Source organism: Dreissena polymorpha, chromosome 10 (assembly GCF_020536995.1).
Source record: "Dreissena polymorpha isolate Duluth1 chromosome 10, UMN_Dpol_1.0, whole genome shotgun sequence".
Lineage (NCBI taxonomy): Eukaryota > Metazoa > Mollusca > Bivalvia > Myida > Dreissenidae > Dreissena > Dreissena polymorpha.
Window position 1 is genome coordinate 18082065 of NC_068364.1, and position 26456 is coordinate 18108520.

At 33.8% G+C, this 26456-nt stretch overlaps 1 protein-coding gene across 1 annotated transcript; it reads left to right on the forward strand.

The window, feature by feature from the left end:
• The first annotated feature begins 9025 nt into the window (after positions 1-9025).
• LOC127848385 (heat shock 70 kDa protein 12A-like) lies at positions 9026-18376 on the forward strand. Its single transcript, XM_052380821.1, has 5 exons — positions 9026-9083; positions 11611-11927; positions 12420-12638; positions 13840-13975; positions 15049-18376. The coding sequence occupies exons 2-5, from the start codon at positions 11622-11624 to the stop codon at positions 16065-16067; spliced, it is 1680 nt and encodes a 559-aa protein (XP_052236781.1). The 5' UTR covers positions 9026-9083; positions 11611-11621; the 3' UTR covers positions 16068-18376.
• Positions 18377-26456: the final 8080 nt, after the last annotated feature.

A 26456-nucleotide genomic window follows, 5' to 3' on the forward strand; every position in this document is an offset into this window, starting at 1 on the left:
CTAATTTATTTTTAATGGTGTACAGTGAAGGGTTCGAAAGCAGGTACTCGTTGTTTTGGCGGCATTGATAGTTTTACATGATATGGATGTGCTGGAAACTTGCAAAAATCTGTTATCAAAAGAGGATTTACATAGCAATTAAAGTTGCCAGCCATGTAGAAACAAGTAAATTATCAAATAGAGTACTAATTAATATGTTTCACTATTTCCAATATTATATTTGAGTCAAATTGACGTGTCAAAAAATTAAGAGGTTCGAAAGATGGTTCGTCCATGATACTTGAGAATAAAACTATTGTTAATTGCTAAAAAAAATGGTTGACAAAGTACGCGAAACAGTAGTAACAACTTAACGTCGTTTTTGTACGGGCACGTACTAAAAGGCGGATAAAAGAGCGGGTGATATTGGGTATATAGTAAAGAGCGGATAATATAGACAAAGAAGGATTATCGGAAAGATCTTTTATCCGCCTTTTAGCACGACCCCGACGTCAGCGCCGGAATAGTCAAAATCGCGTTCCCAGCCACATATATTGATAGAAAAACACTGTATGGGGAATAAATGCACTAAACTTTTCAACGGAATAATATTACTTTCGTTATAGAAAAGTTCAACAACAAATGTTTAATTGAGAAGGGTTTTAGATTTTGACAAATTTCGGGTAAAACACAAACTACAAACGGCTCATACACTCATCATGATTGATGGAGGAGATTCATTTTACATGAAATTCCATCACCGCATACACAATTTGCATTGTTTTGAAGCAAAACAACTCAACATGAAAAAAAAACTCACCTTTAAAAAAGCAAGGAATTTAATTTTTATGGGTCAAAATCTCATTCCCGGCGAAAATTAGACAATTCTAATAAACCCACTATTGTCTTTTTTTAACGCAAATGGCCAATGGTATATTTAATACATGTCGATAAAACAACATAACAATAAAAATAAACACCTTCAAAGCCGGAGTTATCGAATTGCTATGTTTGCTGTACATTTTTCACATATAGAAAATGAATAAGAGATTGCAGAGCAATTAACTTATCAATAGTGCTTGCAACTTCTGAACAGGTCGAGTCACAAAGCTGATCACAACTTGAACACATGTTTTACCGGATACCCCACCCTGTTTATCAGTCACACATTTGATTGTTTCGACGTATTTATGACACCAATCTTGAGTTAAGATCCATAAGTTTGCAGACTAAACCATAATGAATGATGTTAGAAAACAATAAATCTTACATGTAAAGAATAACTCGGCGTTCATGTTGACACGACAACTTATGTTTTATATTTGAATTAAGGAGAACTCCATTTTAGATTAAATCGTGCATTAACACGTTAAGATACTGGGACATACGTTATACATAGAACCAGTCGAATATGCAATATATATTAATGATTTTATGATCGAAAGTGAAAAACACAGACACGACACAAACCTACAAAGGTCGGCACATAACGTAGAAATAGAAGACGGTTAGCGGATAAAACCAAAGTCTAGCCAATGAAAAGAAGATCGTGTTGTGTATGTTGTGTATGTTACACGTTAATTCCATGTTTGATTTAAATGTATATTATACAATAAACTGCGAACACACTACATTACATATATAACAAATATTACTATGTGAGACGATATGTTTGACTGTACCTCGAATTTCTTCAATAGAATAATACACAATATAATAATGACTTGTTCATTTTGTTAAAAAACAAACGATTTGAAGAATAAATGCCAAAGGTTATACATCAAACATCTTTCAAGACTAAATATAGTAGGTTATGCAATTCTTTATAGTCTACGTGTATACGTACAAAGCTACATAATTTTACTGATTGTTCGTAATGTTGACTGTTCATACTCTCAAAATATTCTGCTGTGAACTCATGGAACTGAATATAAAACACTTTTTATAACAACCATACTTGTAACGTTATGACCCTGAGACACAACTGATAATTACAAATATATAAGTATGTGTAATCATATATCTACCCGATATATATACATATGAGAATACGCATCTTAATTATCGTCAATTACCACTTAATATGAATCGCAAATATCATTAAGAGATATTTACATTTATATATGTAAACGCTGAAATTAATGATAACGCTATTTATATATATATATATATATATATATATATATGAAAATAAAAATATGTATATAATGAAAATACAACTATTAAGGTCCATTTCAATGTATGCCCATGCATGGTTGGCTACATAGATGCGGAGGACAGAAAATTTGACAAGATATTTGACAGAGTACAGAAGTCCATGGGTACCTACTTCTTTATTATCACTTTATAATAATCGTTTATAATAAACGAAATCAAAGTCCTTTGTCAAGACAGATTGGTTTCTTATTGTCAAATTTACTATTTAATTGTTGCCAAGTAAATATGTACACATTCGAACTAAACTTGTATCTTGATTGTAATGGAAAGCCAATTATATATAGTTTGATCGATTAAAGGTATAAACTATATATAGTACTGACTTAATTATATGTTCAACGATAATGATAACGCAAACAAACGAATATCAGTGAAACGGTTGGATTCTATATTGCGCATCGTCAATGGAATGGTGATTTACAAGCCCGAAAAAAGGAAAAAGGGAGAACACATTTGCTGAATGATAAATGAACATTAACAACCTGCACATAAATGCATGATCTCTTTGTAGGGAGCCAACCTAAACATGTGAACTGTGTTAATATGTTACAGCGATATTGCCAGAAGTAATTTCCTGAAAAATCGTCCGAGAAGAAGGACCTACTAATATGAATATGCTCGTGTTATAAGGAGAAATCCTTTGCAGTTACTGTTCGATGGTTAAATTAATGTTTGCAGGGATACCGACAATACATGAACAAGACTAAGACAATGTTGTATGACCCTGCAAATCACTTGAGAATAATGAATAATAAATCAGTTTCTAAGAAGTATGTGTTGGGCGCAAGGGCGGACGGATGGACATTAAGCGTGAAGGACACATTACCTGGTTACCTCGTTTACATCAAAATAAGAATTCATAATACAAAGCGCCGACTTAATGCTACTTTCTTTAGAGGAGCTAAAGACAATAAAATAGCACATACAATCATCCCATAGTAAAACAAATTGACATATCTGTATGTTTTTTTCTGTTAACTGATTTACCTTATAAACTAGCAGCTATTAGATATGTTATGAATAAGGTAACATTTATAAAACGATTATTTAATTACTTATGATTCATCATATATTTTACAGATTTAGAACCTACCCAGCAAACATGCACATATGGATCCCATATGGGCTGTTTCTGGGCAAACCCATATGGGTAAGCCCATATGGGAGTCATTTGGGACCAATATGGGCTAGCCCATATGGGAATGCCCACAAGGGTCCCATATAGGTCCCATATTATTGCGCTATCGGGAAAAATATGTAAACTTGTATTTATTTGATTAAAAACTCATTTCTTAAAACGTATGTAGGACTAACTTGATCTAAACTGCTTATATTTTACCCAAAAATAGAAAATCAATGCATAAGCAAATAATATGCGGCCCATATGGGTCCCATACGGGTCCCATATGGGAGTCATTTGGGAGCTATATGGGTTTGCCCATGTGGGAATGACGATAAGGGTCCCATATAGGTCCCATATTATTGCGCTATCACGAAAAAGATGTTAACTTGTATTTATTTGATTGAAAACTCATTTCTTAAAACGTATGCTGGACTAACTTGATCTACACTGCTAATATTTTACCCAAAAATAGAAAATCAATGCATAGGCAAATAATATGCAGTCCATATAGGTCCCATATGGGTCCCATTTGGCCCGCATAACAAAGGACAAAATCAGCTACCGGGCTGTTTCTGGGCAAACCCATATGGGTAAGCCCAAATGGGAGTCATTTGGGACCTATATGGGTTAACCCATATGGGAATGCCCTTAAGGGTCCCATATAGGTCTCATATTATTGCGCTATCAGGAAAAAGATAGAAACTTTTATTTATTTGAATAAAAACTAATTCCTTAAAACGTATGTATGACAAACTTGATCTCAACTGCTAATATTTTACCCAAAAATATAAAATCAATGCATAAGCAAATAATATGCAGCCCATATGGGTCCCATACGGGTCCCATTTGGGCCGCCCAACAAAGGACAAAATCAGCTATCGGGCGCACATTTTTTGAAAATTCTGTTTTTGATATGGCTTTGTTTTAAATAATGTATATACTATAATTAAAATGAAGTTATTTCCAAGAGATAATTTTAATTTAAATAATCGCGCAGAAAAATAAAGTATTTAAATAATATGCGCATGCGCAGATGTTAATTCCGCCTCGCGAAAACATTCAAAACAAAAACACTGGAAACGGTAATTTGTTAAAATGTGATATTATACACGTAATTATATATTTCTTTTGAAATCAGATATATATTGCTGATCACGCATTATTTATTTATCTGTTACTTCAATGAATGCCTGTGTTTTTAATAATTTGAATTGCAAATTATTAGATTTCTTTATTCGCTTTGCCTTTGTCATGTATTTTCGCGACGTAAGTCGTTACGTTCGTTTGTCGCCATAAATCAATCTCTTAGTTAAACTGCTTAATTCAACTAGATTTTACCTAATATTCAAAACAAACTATTAAAGCAGACCGGCGCATGTCTGAAAAAATGGAAAACTAAATTAGTAATCATGCTTAGTGTTTTCCCAAGGAGGGCACAGGGGCATGGCGCATTACTTTCAAAAAGGGCATTTTAGCGCGCAGTATTGGCAAAAAAGGGCAAAAACGTTCCTGGAATACCTGAATTACGGGGAAACATGTAATCGCATCAGAAGCAGTTGTGGAAAAAATTACATATAAACAAGCACATTTAATGGTAATAGATGTATTTAACTTACTATGATTTATATTAATATATTTACCTTGCAATGTACATTTAAGTTCCATGCTGTTTCAATAAACTGTACAGCACGACAAACATAATAAAGCAACATATGCATATGAATCTGATTATACACAGATCCACTAACATATAAATGAAACCATGTTTGTATTATCCCATTTTCTAACAATAATCTTGACAGATGTTTAAAATAACATTGCGAGTAAATTGATCGCTAACAATATGCAAACACTCTTTTCCGTGACATACATCCACCGAGTAGATTACAAATAAATAAATAATGTTGTTGCTATCATAAACATTTTTAATGCATCGTTGATTATCACAGACATTTAATAAATTCCTTCTTAATGTATAATCTCCATCGTAAATTCGATCGTTTACGACGTTATATGCCATTTTTGCCTAGTCACAATTAAATTCTGTTTAGTCCGCTATGTTGATAAAATGTCAAATGATGTAAGCGACAGGTGCGCATAGCAACATTAAATCGTATACGCGATTCGCATTTTGTTAAAATAGTATACGTCTCAGTAATTATTTTAATTATTAGATCTAATTATTTAAAAGACGAAAACGATTATAAATTTGTTTGTGAATTTAAATGTAATTATGCGTAAAAATATATGTTTTGATTTAACTGAATAATGCATGCAATGCACAATTGCCACAAGAATAAAATCGAGTTTTACATCAAAAGTCTCCGAAGTAATGATTTTATGGTGGAGGATAACACATTGCCGACCGAAAAGTGCGCTTGGTATAACATAGCCTCCGGCATTATTTACTGACACAGGGTTATTTACGCATGACTAATTCTCAGCTTTGGAGCATTCAGTTTGACTACCTATAAATCGAGCACTGTTATAGATTAAATCTACTCGATTAATGAAGTCGATTAGACGTTGACGTCTCTCGAGTAAATCAAGCACAGTCGGAGCGTCACAGACAATCAAAGAAGCTGATTTTGCGGACCAAGTTAGATCGTAAGGCAATAAAGATGTTATCGATAAGGGCGCGTGGCGAAATATACCTTTGAAAAGAAGGGCGCGTGGCGAAATTTGTCTTTGATTTGATTTGAGTGGCGATCCGGGAGGGCGGCGTGGCTTTTCGCCACGCTAAAATGGCCTGGGAAAAACACTAATGCTAATGCATGAGAATCTTACTTATCTCATACATAGTCTTAGATAATATTAATTCAAAACTATTACATCAAAGACGTATAATATAATGTTTTTTTATAGGTCTTTGATTACTTGCACGCAAGCCAAGGTTGTCTGCCTGTGGACAAATTTTAATGATTATTTAAACACTTTGCAGAATATTAAAACAGTCTGTGTATTAAGAAATAATTAAATTCGTAATGTTTATTGTACAAATTTATTTCAGAAAATAAAATATTCACCACCGCCTCGTTTGCCAACATCGTCTTTACAAGGAGTGTCCAGCAGTGCATGACAGAGGCCGGTCACTCCAATTAAGTCCAGCTGAAGAGCCTTCCCAAAGACAGTTCATAGGACAAAGTAACTAATTTTGTGCTTGAAACTTTAACTTAAAATAATTTCAGTTTTGTAATTACTGCTTATAAAATGTCTGATAGTTAATTATATAAATAATTGATGCAAACAGATAATCCAACTTAAAAAATATAAAATACACAGTCATTTAGTGATCTATAATAATACATACTTCTACTAATAAAAGAAACAAATTTACGTTGACGGGCATATAGGTGCAAGTTGCTATAATCAGCCCTAGCCGTACAACAGCTGTTGGGACAAATCGGGCCCTCCGCCGTTATATCGGCACACATCCGTTATAATTATATCCGACCCAGCTGTGATAAATATTATTGTCAACATAATTTTAGGTACAGTTTTTTTTACTCTGTCTTCTGATGCAGTTACACAGATTTTAACGGTGTTGGAAACAATGAGAGACGAGAACAGGGAAATGTAGCGGATGCTGCAGCGGCTCTTGGCTAGGTCAGCTACTGATGACCAGCCAATGCAACTGCCAGAGAACATCAGTCTTCCAATTGGAACATTTGAGCAAATGGATGAGTTTGAAGAGCATCTTGGTGATGAAGCTACGATCCATCTTTTCTAGGACTGCTGCATAGTTCAAGCTTTTTTATCAAAAATATTAAGCAATTGTGTAAATGTAATTGACAGTTTTTTCTCCATTGATCCTAAACCATTCCTTTAAGGCTCATCTTCTAAGAAAGCATACAATCTTTTTTATCTGGAAATGAAATGGTATATATTCCTTTGCAAAAGAAGAAACAGCATTCCAGTTTTTGAAGGTTTTAAAAGACATATATATATATATATATATATATATATATATATATATATATATATATATATATATATATATATATATATATCATGTGCAATTACGAAAAACACTAGAATGTATGAAGATATCAAAGATAATAATATGGACTTATTCTCGAAAAAGGATTTGCCATTTATTTGAGTTTTGGATTTTTCTGCAGGGTTTTTAATTTGTAGTTTATTAAATATTTTGTTAAGTCTTGCAAGTATGTTTTCTACGAATGTTCTTTGAGTACATGGTGTTTTTTGTATTGTTTAAAGCTTTAATATGCATGGGTATGCTTTTGAGTAATGTGTAGTACAACAGGAAAATACTTGAAGGTATTCTGTATATTTAATATATATTTAATATCAAAATAATAGAAGTCCTTAATTCTATAGTCGTATAACTGGTCGACATATATAATGTTATAGAAAAACGTCTTATTGTTTGATGTTATGTCTTTATTTGTCCATAAAATAGTTATACTGTTGGTTTGGGTTTATAGATTATGAGTAACATTACTCCATGCGGATAGAACATTAGATAGAAACATGTTTTCGTTAGCAACTTCATGTAAAATATTTTTGCTGATGTTACATTCAAAAAGTTAGGAATCACCATATTATTTTAGAATTTTCTGGTAGAATAGTTAACGTGGGATCCTCCTTCTATGTATGTATGTATCCATGTATATGTGTGTAATACTTTATGTGAATAAACGTTGAGAGTACTTTAATAAATTTTTAAGTCTTTTAACAAAAACCTTGTATTTCTTGCAGGATAATGCTATTTAGCTCTTAAACCTTTTGATAACACTCTGTTCCAGCAAGAAGAAATAGATAAAACATTTAAAAAATTGAAATTGGAAGTACATGTACAAGAATCTTTTGTCTGATGTTCAATTTGAACACACAGTATTTCATGTTTGCAGCCTACATATTATTTCTAACATAACCTGAATTTCCATTAATGCGTTGTCCAAAATTTTACAGGCTCTGTGTACCCATATTGAATACAATGCTACCAGTTTGTAGCCCATATTTAGTACAATGCTGCCCGTATGTAGCCCATATTGAGTAAAAGGGCTACCCGTATGTAGCCCATATTGAGTAAAAGGGCTGCCTGTATGTAGCCCATATTGAGTAAAAGGGATGCCCATGTTGGACCTATATGGGTCCCATGTGGGCACCTATATGGGCCCCATGTGGGCTGCCAACATGGGACCCAGATGGGTAGTGCAACCGGGCTCCACATGGGTCCCATCTGGGCTGCCCCATATACTTTCATGGGGCAGCCCAGATGGGACCTATGTGGAGCCCGGTTGCACTTCCCATCTTGGTCCCATGTTGGCATCCCACATGGGGCCCATATAGGTGCCCACATCGGACCCATATGGGTCCCATATAGATTGTTTGCTGGGTAGTGATACATATCGTATAATTGAGGTCTTTTAAATACAATTTTGACTTGTCACTTGCTTAACTAATTTCTCAATGTATGTTCTATATTATAACCAGGAAAATACGTCTTATATTTGTAATACTGCTATTGTTTTTAGAACTCAATTTATTATTTAAATTAATTTAAAAAAGTCATTCGAACGACTGCAACAGATGTGGGATAACATAAAAAAATGAATTAAATGTCAAATAGAACAAATAAATATCTAATGGCTTTCTCAACACAAAAGAGCAAAAATTCACACACATATACTTCGAGTCACAAGATAGAGTGACGTTGAAGCGATTAGTGGCCGTGTTTACCTACGACAGAGACAATCGATAACTGTGAGATAGGTGAATTATATCACCGACGCTAGAGGTATTCCGCCATAATTGACAACTTGCCATTGAAACTGTGGTTTACACTCACGTATTTCACTTTCCTTACTGTTTAATGTTTGTTTAATTTGTTGAATTGAAATCATCATTTACTGACGAAAGTCAATTTACTGTTAAATGTAACAAAATGTCCATGAACATACTTAAAATTGACGTTTGACAAATCTCAATATAGAGCACACGGGAAACGAAACTAAAATTAATTAATAGTCAATTAAATGTATTAATAGGTTGAATTGGTCTTATTTGTTTAATTCAAATCATCATTTACTGACAAAAGTCAATTTAATGTTAAATGTAACAGAATGTCCCTGATTATACTATAAATTGGCGTTTGACAAATCTTAATAATGTAGGACACGGGAAACGAAACTAAAATGAATTAATAGCCAACCTGTATATATTGTTAAATTTTTAATTACGGAGTATTAGGTACCGTATGATACTTTGTATTGAAATAGTTTATTGTCACATTTCATCGTACATTGACAAACATTTACTCGTTAACAGTATTCAAAATAAAACAATACAGTGTAAAGTGAAAACAAAACGACGATAACCGTTTGTTGTGTTTTCAATAAGTCGACAATAAGTGTGCTTTTTTGTTTTAGTAAATCAATTGTGATGAACATAATACTTAAGAAGTTATTCCATTAATCGCTGAAATATTCTTATATTCCATATTATCATGCAGAACAAAAGCACGAATTTAAACATGACAACTTTCGACTTTCTAGTCGTACTACTATCCGATTTGATATGCTGATAACATATCATGTTTATGTACAGACAAACAGGAACAAACAGTTTATTATTGTTGATATAAAGAATGTTCCGTCCTAATTGGGTTGCATCATTCATAAATCATGTCAATAAACGCCAGGCTGAACATGCATTCAATAATTGTCAATTTCTGATGGCGCATTGTCATTTATGTCAACTCATTGCTCTGGTGAATGAGTTAAACATATATGACATCGAACACACTTAATATCAGTCGAATGCCGATGTAATATTAATCCATTATCAAATATTGGTCCATTCAAGTTCTATACGGCAACACATGGTCGAGTCTTTACACCCATGTTAATCACAGAAAAAAGAAAAGGTTCATAACGTCCAGATGTTTAAGGCATAGCTTACGATCGTTGTGTGTTTTGTTTATACGTGTGTTCTATGTTCGGTACGAGCTTGTGATCATATACATGTATGGTTTAACGATCAACCGCATTAAAATAGTCATGTTGCACACACACATGGCGCTTGTCAGTCAAATATTAGAACACATATGTTTGGTCAACCGTGTCTGCCTAACAAAAGAATTATAAACAAATGAAAATCAATATTATGCACATATTTCAATTTGCACCTGCAATACAAGTAAACAACACCCGAATGTGGTCCAAAAGTGTAAGAGCGTCAAGCTTGCATGATTTGAAGGAAACGTTCTAGAAAATTCGAAAATGGCGAACCTTTAAGTTGATATGTTGAGCTGTTTTAAACCATGAAATTATAAACGTGATGCGTTAGACGTGCTTTTTAGGGTGTTTTTTTTATAGATGACGAAACAGGCGATTAATCCGAAACGGCTAAACGATTGCCATGCATAAATATATTTAAAATATCGTTACGAAGAATTACACGTTTTCGCTACGGATTCAATTTTAATCGATGTATAAATCAGCTGCTTGTAAGATACGACTTTGCAGCGACCGTGTTGTCAAAACAATATTATAGCTATAATTGCATATTAAACATTGAATAGCTATTGAATATATAATACAAATTTCATATTCAAAGTCAAAATAGTGATTCTCTTGTTAAATACACAAAATCAAATCACTACCGAGTGTTTGCTAACTATTGAACTCCGTAAAAATAATAAAAACTAATACATCTAAATTAAAAAATTAAAATGAAAACATATTTAAAAAAACATAAATTCAGTAAAAGCAAGAAATTACATAATACAAATAATTTAAAATCATAGTAACTTACCTTAAATATATTCAATTATTATACAGAAAATGATTGTTCGCACATGCTCGGGAATGATTTGTGTTGATTTATTGAATAATTTCAGCGTTTGGTGGATCCAACTGAATATTGTGTATTGTTGTTAGACGGTGATAATGTACAACAGATATCTTCATTTATAAAACCTTGTTTAGTTTTAAACAACAAAAAACTTCGTAAATATACTTAAATTTAATATCCCTTAATTGTCTGCACACAACTATTGTAAATGAATAACAGTTTATTAAGACAATCAATGCATGTACCAGCACCATGTCATTTTAAAAAAGGCGTTACATTTAATAACACATGTTTCTATGGATTATGACACATCTACATATTGTTACGGCATATTTAAACTTACACACGAATACAACAATACAAGTTCCCGATGCTTATATCATGGTTTGATCCGAAACAAGTCCTTGATTCCGAGTTATACATATAACATATTATTTTAAATGTCAACCAAACTACTATGTTATTTATAGATCTTTCCGCAATGCCTCGAAGTAAGTCTTTCCTTGTGGTGGCTGCTTTTGATTTCGGGACAACGTACAGCGGGTACGCCTATTCCTACACCGACGATAAGACACAAGTGTGTACAAATCAAAACTGGTACTCTGGTGGCGCCTCTTCCAAACTTGTTTCACTTAAAACGCCCACTAGTGTCCTTCTTGGTGACAAAGGACAGTTTCATTCTTTCGGATTCGAGGCGGAGGATCACTTCGCTATGTTAGCGGAAGACCAACTTCATACAGGATGGAGGCTGTTTAGACGTTTTAAAATGATGTTGCACACTACTAAGGTAAACTTAAAATATATTATGAATCAGTCTCACTATTCATCTTTGATTATATACCCATCCGTACATTCATCTGCCCGTCAAAACGTCAACGTTTATTGTCTCCGTTTCATAAATTATTCCAATTATAAATCAATCTTCGATACATCAGTCACTTTTTCTATGATGTGTCACTCTTCCGACCGATCCGTTCATCATATGTAAACCATATAAACACTAATAATTTAATAATATTCCACTCATATATCGTCTGAATCATTCATCAATTAACTCATTATATCCTTCTATGAATCGCCCTTACACCTTTTGGTTCATCGATACACCGATTATTAAATCAATATCCGACCTAATCATCTCCAAATATTCTTTTATCCGTCTAGTTTATATATCAATCTACATAACCTTTAGCAATAGCCTACTTACATGCAATATTAGTGTTAAGCTTGGTTTTTCATATTGATCAAATATGTCATTTGTGATGTGTAATGTATCTAGGCTCTTGCCCGCCATACCACGGTAGAAGACATTGAGGGGAAGTCTTATCCCGCCATGGATATATTCGCACTGGCAATCAAATACTTACACGGACATCTGTTAGACACGTTTCAACAACGTATACCGGATATGACGGAGACAGACATCCGGTATATTATAACCGTACCTGCAATTTGGGATATAGGGGCAAAACAGTTCATGAGAGAGGCGGCTGTCAAGGTGCGTACAATATGGTTTGTTTTAAAGGGTTTGAATATGTGTTTCATATACAATTCATATTGGCACACACAAAGAAATGATATTAAGATGCACATCTTCGGAATAAAATCTAAACAAACCCAAATAAATTTGAATTCGTGTTTAATATAAAAAAAAGTAATATGCATTTTCATGTTTTTGTATTCGTCGCATATATTATTATGCTTAACTTAAACATCCATAAACTAAACATATATTTAGATGAACGTACATAATTAGGTTGAAATAAACACTGTTAAGTTGGAATTTGTGTTTAATGTACGAATCTAATATATGTTTCATTCGGAATAATATCCGTTATTTAATATCCGAATCGTAATGGTTGCGTGACAACTTCATGTGTATTTTTTACTAAGCAAATGTGTATTTGTTTCAAAACACAGAAACGTGTAGGCGTTATTGCACAAGTTCAATACTTCATTTCTATTAATGGTATTGCCATTAAATCAAGAATATTTGCTTTATTTGTTGGTTATACCGAACCATATTTTCTCAGTAAAGTGAGCCACTAAAAAAATTAACCAGCGCTTGATCACTCATTTCTCGATGTTACTTGACATTACAAACACACTTTTTGTTGAAATCAGAGATTACTGTTTGCTTATGCATATTTTGAATGTATCTTATGCTTAAGCGTATTCTATTTTTTTATTCACACGTAGTACGTAATTGGTTGATGAACATTCCAGCGCCATTTCGGGTAAGAATTAAAATATGCGATGGATTGCACAAGTAATAATGTAAGGCTGTTACTTTCCCAATCGTATAGGCAGTATAGGAAGTATAAGGGTCGTCATGGGTTAGAGTTAGCTTGACTCTATGTCTTCAAATCATACATGTAATATTTTCCGCTGTATAAGCTTCAACGAGTTTACGACAGCCAGAAAATTTAAACGCAGATTAAGATATTGTCAGAATACAAATTTTACTCAAATGCTTTTAATCATTACTTTCTAAAAATGTATTAAGTCATTAGGAACACGGTCAATTGATGGTTATATTTGACCCGGATGTTAAGGTTACTTTCCACTTGTTGATCTAATTTATAATACATTTCTGAGAGCTGTTTGATTTACATATTATGTTCACATGAATATCCGTTGTATGGAGTCATAGTTATAAGTGTTTATTGCAATATTGTTTAATCTTCTTAAACTTTTAGGCGGGAATCGATGGCGAACGACTTGAAATGGCTTATGAATCAGAGGTGGCAACAATTTGGTGTTCAGGGCTAAACTATGGTAACGCGAGTAAAGCAATGGAAAGACCGTCAAAGTACATGGTCATAGACCTGGGAGGTATGCCGTAAACATAACGCATTTGGGTTTTACGTATACTATAATTGAACGGTAGCATACTATAGTTAATATGAATTTACTTTTTTTTTATTTTGTGCACACTTTAAAAAGCATAGTTGAACACTCTTTGGTTAATTTTATTTCTTTTTAATTATAATAAATATACATTCCTTAAAATTATTGTTATGCCCCCGGTAGGGCGGCATATAGCAATTGAACTGTCCGTCCGTCAGTCCGTGCGTCCGTCCGAAAACTTTTACTTTGGCCATACCTTTTGCAATATTGAAAATAGCAACTTGATATTTGGCATGCATGTGTATCTCATGGAGCTTCACATTTTGAGTGGTGAACGGACAAGGTCAATGTCATCCTTCAAGGTCAAAGTTCAAAAAAACAAATCCAAGGGAAGTAATAAGCCTTAAAGGGAGATAACTTCTATTTATCATTTGACAGGTACAGATAATGTTTACTAGGTAAGTAATATTTTTATAATATCCCTTAAAAATATTACTTCCCTTGTAAAAATTATCTGAACCTGCCAAATGGCAAAAAACATATTAATAAATCAAAGCGGCGCAGTAGGGGGCATAGTGTTTCTGACAAACACGTCTCTTATTTGTTCATGATTCTTGATAACAATTACTAATGAAACCAGTAAATAGTATAACACATGTTACAATGCCGATGCCAGGTATACGAAACAGTTCTTTTAAGAAAATGGTTAAATAAATTCATATTAAGATGTGTACACACTTTTATTTTAATTTGGACAATCATAATCGATTTTCTTGCTGAACTTAAAAAACAATAATCTAATTATTCATATAAAGGTGCATCTTTGAAATCAAAATACAAACACAGGTACAGCTTTCATTGAGAACAAGTATCTAACACATCGTAATGACATGTTATTAACATAATTGATACGCACCCGTTGGTTCTCATTTATTATCCTTTACTTAGTTTGAATTTCGGGACTTGTTGCATGCGATATCTCATCTAGCACCCACAGTATATGTATTTGCAATACAAGAATTATCGTGGTTATATATTTTGTGCGATGTGACAAATAGGTGGAACGGCAGATGTCTCCATAATCCAGAAACTACCGGACAATCATGTTAAAGTGGTACATAAAGCAAGTGGTGGTGCTTGGGGTGGAATATATGTGGACCAGAAGTTTTTAATATTCTTAGACAGCGTGTTAGGAAAAGGCTCTTTGGAAGAATTACGGACTTTTCATATGCAAGACTATTTCGAATTAATCAGAGAATTTGAACATAAAAAAAGATCAAACACATTCCATACAAGCAAAGTTTGTATAATACGGCTTCCGTTTTCTTTAATGGAAATAGCCCGAAAGCGAAATGCTGCCAGTGGAGACAGTGGAAACAGGGAATCAGACAAGTTGCGTATAAATCAATCGGACGTAAAAACTTGGTTTTCGGAACCAGTTTCGAGCCTTATCGATCATATAAAAGACTTCAGAAAGTTTGATACTGTAAATGATGTAAATACAGTATTGTTGGTCGGTGGGTTTGCTGAATCGACTTATGTACAAGAGAGGCTAAGAAATGAACTTCCCGGTATCACTCTAATTGTTCCTGAAGATGCAGGGCTGGCGGTTCTTAAAGGAGCGGTGCTGTTTGGACACAATCCATCCATAGTTGCATCACGTGTAATGTCGCATACGTATGGCGTATCTGCGAACGATCCTAATGATGAGAACAAACACAAACCTGAGGTAACATTTTTTTATGAAAACAAATGGTATGCGAGGAATTGTTTCAATATATTTGTAAAAGCGAACGAGGAGATCAGCGTTGATCATGAGATAGTTCGTTCCTTTAAAGTTCATAGTAAACATTCAAGGTGTCAAGTATACAGAACCATGTCAGATAAGCCGGAATACACTACAGAACCCGGTTGTGAGCTGATTGGTATATTGGAGATCAATAGCACTGACAGTGTAACGTTAACGGATCAGAGTATCGAAGTGCACTTTATGTTTGGCCATACTGAGCTGCTCATTGAGGTAACGAATTTGCACACGGGGAAAAAACAGACACTTTTATTAGATTGCTTAAAGTAATCAGGAACAACATTGCGTTGTAGTTTGCATGAGTTTTTGTATTGATACTATTTTGATCCTGGAAAGCGTTTTAATTTGTTTATGTTACTACAATTGCACAAATGCTTTTATCAGTGTGCTTTCTGTTCAAATAGATAAATCAGTATACTATTTGAAATTCGCATGATAATTCAATTTGCACCTTTATAATATGTCTTCTCATATAGGCGCAACACAATTTGAAAAAATAAGATGTTAACGTTTTATCAAAATTCAGTGACATGTTTGTTGTGCGTGCAATTATTTAATACAGCTGCATCTCTTCCAGGGTTCAATTGTTCAAATCAACGACACAGTACGATTGCTATTGGTCAAATAGCTAATGGATTAAGCGTTTATATTTTTTCTCGATTGCTAAGGGCTTATTGAAACGATCTCGGGTCCGTTTTCGGGGGTAGATCTAGTACTTGGTATTTTATGAAGGAGATCTAAAGAACGCTCCCACAGTTGAGGTCGAACCAGTTAACTTCCGGTCCCTCGGCGGACACCGTACCCACTAGGCCACTACGCTATTTTCAGCGATTAATGACTTTTATTTTAAACAACCTTACCAGCAATTTGTTCTTTTCAACTTGAAATCTTTATTCAGAATATTTTTTATCATAACATTACGTATATATATCTCTTAAAAACTGATAATTGCAAAGCTAGGAATACTAACTCCCGACAAAGTTCTCGAATATTTAGAATTTAATGAAGGTTTTTAAATAATATTATTCCAATTAGAAGTCGTCCTTTGTATTTTGAGAGCGTCCAATTCATTTCAATTTTTTACACATTTTAGTTATGAAATATCCTTGTTTTTTATTGTCCGAAGGTACATATTTAGGTTTATCATACATATAACAAAACCAACTTTTAATATACATAACATTATAAGTTAAGCCTTCTTTTTATTTCGTAATGTAAAACACGACGTAACGAGCGATGTTTAGGAATATAAATAACCATGAGAACATCGTCATTCACAAACTCGCAAGCAATAGCCAAAGTCACAACCGGTTTGACCCAATCATGCAAATAACGATCGTAACAACGCAAAAGTTTTGTGAAGACAATCCATGATTGCTGCGCCATATTGGATTACGTGATTTAAACTTGTCGAGAATTCACTTTATTTGTAATTCCAAAGTGTTGTATGTACGTTATTTTTAAATATAGTTATCGTTATTATTGGTATGATTTTGCTTTTGAAAATATAAATCACGATTATATTGGCTAATTTATCAATTGAAATATACGCCAGAAGACGGAAAATATGCATATTCAGTGGTCGACACGGTAAGCTGTATATACTCAGTTACGTAGGCATTTAACAATTGAACAATAGGCATTGTAGAAGTCTTGAATACAAAAAAAGAATGGTTCTACTCAGTTTGTGAGCATGAACGTTATTATTTGTTTGAAAATGAATGAGTATTATATGATCTGTTGTATTAGAGGTATTATTGATATTCAATGTAATGCTAATGCTTTGTTGAATATTGTGTTGACACTTATTGATACCACAAATAGCATGACTGCTTAGGCAAAGTGAAGCTACCTATTAAATACTGTTACAATTTAAAATAATGTATTTTTATGCATCCCAAGCTTATTAGTAAACTTATTTATGTACAGGTTTTGGATATTAAGTGAATTCACTTTTTATGTATGTTTTGATTTGAATTGTACATGCAAATGTTCACTGATTAATATTTAAGAATGTAATTATATTGATAAACTATCAGTATGTGTTATAATTTAAATCACATAAGACATTTTGTATGTTAACATCGTACACATGCTTTAATATATTTTCCCTGTTAAACAATAAGGAGGAACTATATTTGTAGTTGTTAAGTAGATATTTTGTTTAGAAAATACATTAAGGCAACGCAGTTTTTCTTAAGCTTAAATATATTATCTCTGTCTTTTTATTACAAATCAAATTTAACTTTACATATCTGGACATCCAATGACATAATACAGGTTATATTATAACTTCATCTGTATGTGTATGCCCTCCTTTTACGACATATCTCTACCTAAAATTCGTGAACGCAAAACGCAATAACCTAAACGCATATTGTCAGATATACCTCATCTTTTAGATCAATAGGTCCCCTCTGTACTGTGATCTCCTACAATTCACATCAATAAACAGTTGAGTTAACCATCAAGCTAAATAATATAGCTAAATCGTGTTTTATCACCTTTTTGATTGTGTTATTCGATAGCAATAATTAGTTTTAAGCCCTTTCATATACCATAACAATTATTCGATTTTTAAAAATACGCAGACAATAAATAATACGAAGTCAATAATAATGGTTGAGTTATATATTAATTGTTGTTTTAATACGATTCAGCATGAATAAATTTGGGGCTAGCTGTATGGTTAATGTTTTACACTTAAGACGAAATGAATCAGACCGTGACCAACTGGATGAACAGTCGAACTCGACCAACAAACACACGAAACATATCGAACTGAGAGGAAGTGCCTTTATATTCTTTAGCATTGAAATAAGTCGTTGATGACGACATTTATTGTGGGTTTCATAATGTAGATTGCGATCTTGAAATCTAGAGCTGTTAAAAACATAGACAACTAGAGTTCTTCTTTACAACAACACATTTAGATGGATGTGAAGCAGCGTATAAACGCAAGCCTCGAGAGACCGAGTCTAGCTTATGATTAGATAATGATGCTAAAAAGCGGGTCACAACATGTAAATCAAATAGTATCGATTATTGATGTTTAATGCAAACAATAATCAGAACATCGAACTACTTAGATTTGTTCATATATGTTTAAAACCAGCAACAACTTAAAAATGATGTACGGCGGAGGATAATCTGAAAGTTATAAGAAATTTGTCTCATGTTTATTTAATTATGTCGAAATATCACCCTTCGACAACATGTTTGCCAGTTCATGCTGATACTTTGTTTAAAAACATGACAAATTCTCTCTTTAAATGAATTTAATGTTTATAATGGGTTAGCTATCTATTGTATCCAAATACAAATTGAAATGTCAGTGATGTACATCATTATTAAATATTTACATCATTATTAAAATATTACGTTATAATTATAGTAAACCTGGAGCATTGCCTCTTGTGTGCGTGTTTCTAAATGGCAATTAATGCAAACATCATGAAGGCAGCTTCACTGTTGTTATTACGCAGGAAAGAATAATCATAACTAAAGTTTTTAGTTTCAAAATTATTAAAATAAAATGTTATAATACATTTTTGTTAAGAAACGGATATGCTATCAAAGAAAGCGATCTCAAACTACTTTCGTTTCTATTGATGAGATGAGCGTCCGATATGACATGGTTGACGCATACTTATACATGTTTACTACTAAATGGTTTTGGTTAACCGGTTATTAACCGTTTACGGCAAAAAAGGTTAACCGGTAAAAGTTGATGGTAACCTCTTGTATCCCTAGTTTTAGAGGTAATAAAGTCACTTTTGGGGCACTGAGACAATGGCTTTCCTAGAGCAAAAAGTAATTTATATATTAGTAATTCTATCTTTGTATTATATGCCAATGAATAAATGCAAACAATACAATATAAAAGAATACAATATAAAGCTCCAATAATGGTGAGATTGTTGAATATATAGATAAAAAACAAATTCAAATAATCATTCAAACATGCAGTGGTATACATCATTGAGGTTAATAAAGGAATCTTAATGATTTGGTTTTATTCTGTAAACTCGGATGGATCTGCTATAATCAACATTCCTGTGTCGTCAGTACATCAATGTAGTCAAGTGTGATAAAAAAAATCCAGTGTGACATAGATCTACATAACTGTAAAGATTAGAATTCCTACAGCAATAATACTTGTAAATTTCATATCCAGTAATATAAATTATGCAAATCCAAAAGAGACTTTGTCTTCATAAGACCTTGTTTCATTGTCGCGATTTTTTGAAACAAGGGAAACCGCGGTGTATATAATGTACTTCATTTATTTAAATGAACCGAAAAATACTACATGTTCTTGTATTTGCTTGTATATTCTAAAATGCAAACTCAGTCAGTGTTCGCTTTACTTTGTAAAGTTTGTGAAGACGTGCGATTTCCAACGTGGCCCAGTTGTAAATGTTACGACAGCCCTTAATTTTTGTTTACCTTTATAATGAAACTTAACGGAATCGTAGAGGGAAGTTGCGAAATAATTTGTTTCTGAAAACCACGGACTTTTGCAGATCTTTGCTCTAATTATTACGTAAGAAAATCGTTCATACGAACTTTGTGAAACGGGTCCATTGTATTCAAAGTATCGCTAGGAAAACACTTTGTTCACTACGTAATTTTTTTTACGAAATTACTGTTTGGTCTGTATAACGTTATTGTTATCGTATACATTTTCATTTTATGGTGGATTTTGTTATAAAGATAATAATTTTGCAGCAAACATATATAACTGATAATACCGAGAAGCCTCGGCGAAAAGCAAAATTAAACGGTTTCATATATATTATATGCATGTAATAACATGCAAGTAATATTTATCTATACGTCAAATATACAATCTAACATGACCCGTATAATTCAGGTTGCAAAGTATGGTTAACATTCATATGGATAACACAAATTTACTCGCAAATACATGCATGTTTCTTAATGGACTGCTTATGTTGTATGCTTGCATTTGCTGCAGATACATTTGACCATTACTACAATTTATTCTTTTTGTATCACTTGATTAATATCGCTTATTTAAACGACACGCGCATTTAAACTTTTTATTTGCTTACCGCAATCTTAAAATATAACTGATACTATATTTGTATATTGATATATACATTATTGTACTGCCTAAGAGCATTTTTCATTATTGCTTACGAATGTTGCGAATGATGATCTGTCGTGAATGGTTATTTGTATGAAAATGAGAAGGAAGCAATAATAAAATTGACGTTCAGCGCTAATTTCTATTAACGGGAGACTTATTGTTTACCGGTTCCCGGTATTGGACTACTTTTTAATAACCTTTGATTTAAGCGTTTGAGCTAGCTGATTGCGCAAAGTAATGAGTCAATTCTGAATATTGATTACATGTACACAATAAATAGCATTGATTTGCAAATTACGAACAAGCGTAGTCAATTATTAACACGCGAATTATGTAAGATATCACTATAATGAATTCAAGCATTATATAGACGAAGAAGTATAATCTTGCCATACGGACGAATGTCAACTTGAACGTACGATTCCATGTCCATTGCCTGATACTTGCTTGGTTACATTGGTTTGTGTGTGTATGTTCGTGCGCGTGTGTGTGCGTGTGTGTGTGTGTGCCTATGAAGACCGTGTATATGTGTGTTTTGAAGCTGCATTGCGCAAAGAATCGGGTTTAATACGAGTAACGTTGCCGTATATAATTAAGACTTCTTTTGTGTTGGTATGAATTTCCAATCAAAGCTGTAATCTATGGATATTTCTTTTTACTTTCTTATTAATTTCACAAACCATTTTCAAAACGGCCAATGCCTCTAACACTATATAGCTACGCATGGTACGTCAAAGTGAACGCACACATTAATCCTTATTTGCAATGTGGGTTATCATGCATATATCCATTTCTTATGTCTTCCAATATGTCTTAGTAAAATATACGTTAGTGTGTAAATAATTACTGATAACACGTTACGTGACCATTGAATTGCCTAAAAAGTATCAAAGCTTACAGTTATCATAAATGTAACACAAAACAAGTTGTGATGTAAAAATCACGGAATTGCAACTAAGTAATTACATCGTTGTGTTTAAAGTTGGCACATGCATTAAGTTGCCAACCAATATCTCGTATTTATCATAAATATTATGTTCTAACGTGTATCATTCGTACGTCGACTGCCCAAAAGATAAGTGTAAGCCTTTCTGAGACGAGTGGGATATATTTAAGCACACAATCACACTAACATAGTATTCTATTTATCATACAATATTTTTTTTATTTAATCTATTCCTAAAACAATAGTAAAAACACATTAAATTAACTTATTCTAACATTGCGTAGTAATATTTATTGTGATCTTTCCCGTTTACGGAACTCGAAATAGTCCTTAACAATTCCACGCAAAAGAAGAGTAACCAGACAAAATATCGCTATACGCCTCGATTAAAATGTTATTAGCGTTCCAAATGTAACACACTCAAGTAGAACACAGACGGTTGTGTTCAAACTACAATTCTTGTTTCACCACTGTAAAATACCCTAAAAACAAACATGGCTCCCGCCATTTTGAAATTTACAAAATGTGTAGACACCTAGACCGTGGCTACGTGAAGCATGATTCAGCATTTATCCCCGCCGATATTGTTAATTTTAGTTTATAAACAACTCTTCTGTTTACACACTTTTTACTTACCGACATAAAATTATTGTTCTACTCACCGAAGTTATAACCATGTCCATGTTTATTTTCGTAATGTTTAATTTGCTTCAATGACGAGTTAAAATTCTGGACAATTTCTTCATCGCCATAGATCTTTTCAATTTTAAAGCACTGAATGTAAGCAGGCAATTCTTTGTGGATAGACTTTCTTTGATCGACTGACAAAGGAACGACTTATTCATTAAAGAAATTACCCTTTTAATTCAACATCGGTTTCCTTCAAACAGTTAAAGAACAATTCACTGACACTTTTCTTAAATTAAATCCATCAATTGTTCAACAAAACATCGCGTTATTCGAGTACATTCGACATTTCAACGAAATCGAAAATGCAGTCTCACCAGTTTAATTCCAGTTTTATATCCAAACACTGTTATTCACATTTATAATATTATACTAATCCATCGTTAACACACACACTAATCGTTCGATGCTTAAAAAATATTTAAGTGTTGAATAAAAACCCTCCAAGTTCGAATTGTTGTTTTCCTTACATCCAAAGCGTCTATCTAGTTTCGTCATTTATTTTACGTCACATGAGATACGTCATAAATTGCGTAATCAATTCAATGAAAATATAAGTACGGAAAGCTGGTTCTTCATATATTTTAGCGAAAAACCAAAATAGTATGATTCATTGTATGACTCAAAACCTGTGCCCAACTATAGTTTAGTATAAAAGTAAGATAATTATATATTATATACGTTAATACACGGCTGAGCCGGGCCGGGCAGTGATAATCGGCCCCATGTCGCCAATGGCCCTCTGGCTAAAGCCCTCGGGCAGTTTTGCTCCCTGCGGGCCGATTATCATAACCGGTCCGGCTCACCGTGTATTATCCTCTAAATAATCCATCGCAAACACATACACACACTCGTTAACTCGTAAAACGACTGCGTACCCAATGACCTGAATGACGCATTCAGGGGTGAAAGGCAAAAAAAGTAGTCCCTACGTAATGTTCTAAAAATATCTGTGGGATAAACCTGATCTAAAAATATCCGTGGAGAAAACCTTATCTTTTCTTAATGGGTCGTATTTGTTCTTTAAAATAATTTAGCTGTAGGATAAATATAAGACATCAGCAGTCATGTTATCAAAAACAAATTTTGTTATTGCAATATTTTTTTACATAGTTTATCCTTTGCTTTATCAGTACTGAATATTGAATGGTTCAAGACTGACCTGATTCTTAATTGCAGTTATTATATATATATTGACAGAGGTATGGTCCCTGTTCATGCCCCTGTTAGGGTGGGACACAGAAGTCTCTACTACCGGTACCCTGACAGAGGTATGGTCCCTGTTGATTCCCACGGTAAGATTGGACAGGGAAGTCTACTACCGGTACCCTGACAGAGTTATGGTCCCTGTTCATGCCCCCGGTAACGTGGGACACAGAAGTCTCTACTACCGGTAATCTGACAGAGGTTTGGTCCCTGTTTATGCCCCCGGTAGGGTGGGACACAGAAGTATCTACTACCGGTACCATGACAGAGGTATGGTCCCTGTTTATGCCCCTGGTATGGTGGGACACAGATGTCTTTACTGCCGGTACCCTGACAGAGGTATGGTCCCTGTTAATGTCCCTGGTATGGTGGGACACAGAAGTCTCTACTACCGATACCCTGTTAGAGATATGGTCCCTGTTTATGCCCCTGGTATTATGGGACACAGACGTCTCTACTACCGGTACCCTGACAGAGGTATGGTCCCTGTTTATGCCCCTGGTATGGTGGGACACAGAAGTCTCTACTACCGGTACTCTGACAGAGGTATGGTCCCTGTTATATCCCTGGTATGGTGAGACACAGATGTCCCTACTACCGGTACCCTAACAGAGGTATGGTCCCTGTTTATGCCCCTGGTATGGTGGGACACACAAGTCTCTACTAACGGTACCCTGACAGAGGTGTGGTCCCTGTTTATGCCCCCGGTATGGTGGGACACAGAAGTCTCTACTACTGGTATCCTGACAGAGGTATGGTCCCTGTTTATGTCCCTCGGTAAATGGGACACAGAAGTCTCTACTACCGGTACCCTGACAAAGGTATGGTCCCTGTTTATGTCCCTCGGTAAATGGGACACAGAAGTCTCTACTACCGGTACCCTGACAGAGGTATTGTCCCTGTTTATTATCCTGGTATGGTGGGACACAGACGTCTCTACTACTAGTACCCTGACAGAGGTATGGTCCCTGTTTATGCCCCAGGTAGGGTGGGACACAGAAGTCGGACCGTGTGTTAACATGTCTGTCCGTCCAGCATTCCTTTCCCGGAACGCTGTGAGATATTTCACTGATTTTTGTGTGTGAATCTAAATGCATGACTTTAAGATCAGAGTTGAGTTTTTAGACAAAAGAGATATGAGCCGACATCTGTGGACACATATTTTATTGAGTTTTTTCAACAATTTTGATATTTAGAAAGACTTTTTTAAAGTTTCGTTAACTGTATATGCTAATGTGTAGTATATTGATTAAAATTTGTGCTAAGAGGATCCCTCCTTTAAACAAAAAAAAAACTTTATTGCAGAATTTGTCGTCCCCGATTAGCCTATGCAAACTGCACAGGTTAATCTGGGACGACACTTTATGCACATGCAAAAAGCCCCTTTTTAACAGAGCTCATTATTTTATTTTTTCAGAGCCTACTATTTGCTACAATGAAGTCAACTTAAAGAACAGCACGTTCGGGTACTTTGTGTGCCCCGAGACCAACATGACGGACTCGTTAGACAAGTGCTGCGGTGACTCTGATGAACAGAGGTGTTGTGACTATCTGGAGTACACGGCAGAAAGCAGGTATGTACCTTGGTATTCCAGGGCCTTTTCTTCCCATCACTGTGAAGGGGAATTTGCCCCCTGCATTATGTGAAAAAAATGAATTAAGACATTTTCAAAATTTTGCAAGAAAGAGCGGCAAATTGTTCAAAACTATGAAATAATTAGATGGAACCTTTTTTTAATTTGAGTGGCAAACTTCTCACATTTGTGAAAAAAACAGCCATTTTCTACAAAAGAAAGCAAGCCATGTTTTTATTATTTATAAATTAAGAATTATAACATGATTCTTACGGTCCCAGGCCTTTTCATGAATTTCTGACAATCTTGAAGTTTAATGACATAATTAGGATTCATTCTTTATTTATTTCGGTCAAATGTTCAAATGTTTATACAAAAATAATCAGTATGTTTATCTTTACAATTTCAAGGCAGAGTTCAAACTGGGTCATGTGTCATCCAAAATTAGGCCGACTGGTTAAATCTTAGAAAAAGCATGTTAACACTCTTGTCCTAGCTTATGAAACATATAAGCAGGCCTTTTCCTGGCCATTTTGGAAAAAATACCATGTCGGCATTGGGAATTTTTCGAAAAGTATGTTGATTTGGGAAAATTTTATTTTATAGAACTCTTTATAATAATTAAAATTATAAGCACACAATCATAAAAAAATATATTTATATACTCTGTTAGATGCAATTGAAATAAAATTATTAGGTATGATATTTAATAATCATTAATAAGACACTTCTTAAAAAAAATCTTATTAGAAATGTTAGTTTTTTTCAAATTGGGATTTTTTTTACCATTTTGCTTTGAGAATGGGTCTGATTAAAGGACTCAAAGCTACGCCAGGAAAAGGACAGATAAGACAACTCTTTTTAATATTGAATATAAGATTGACTAAGTAATTTCCCTTGACTGCAATGCTCATTTTACGTCTGTAAATCATTTGTTTGTTATTGTTATACGAGGTTCTATTATTTGTATGCCTCCTTTTACACTGCTCCTCTGTATGTCTGTCCGCCATAGTGTGATATATATTGGTGCAGTTTTCTCCGGTAGCACTTGTGGTTAGCAATATTAATTAGTAAAAACATCATGTTGAATGAAAAATAATCAAATTATAACAAAAAAGCCATTTTCACTT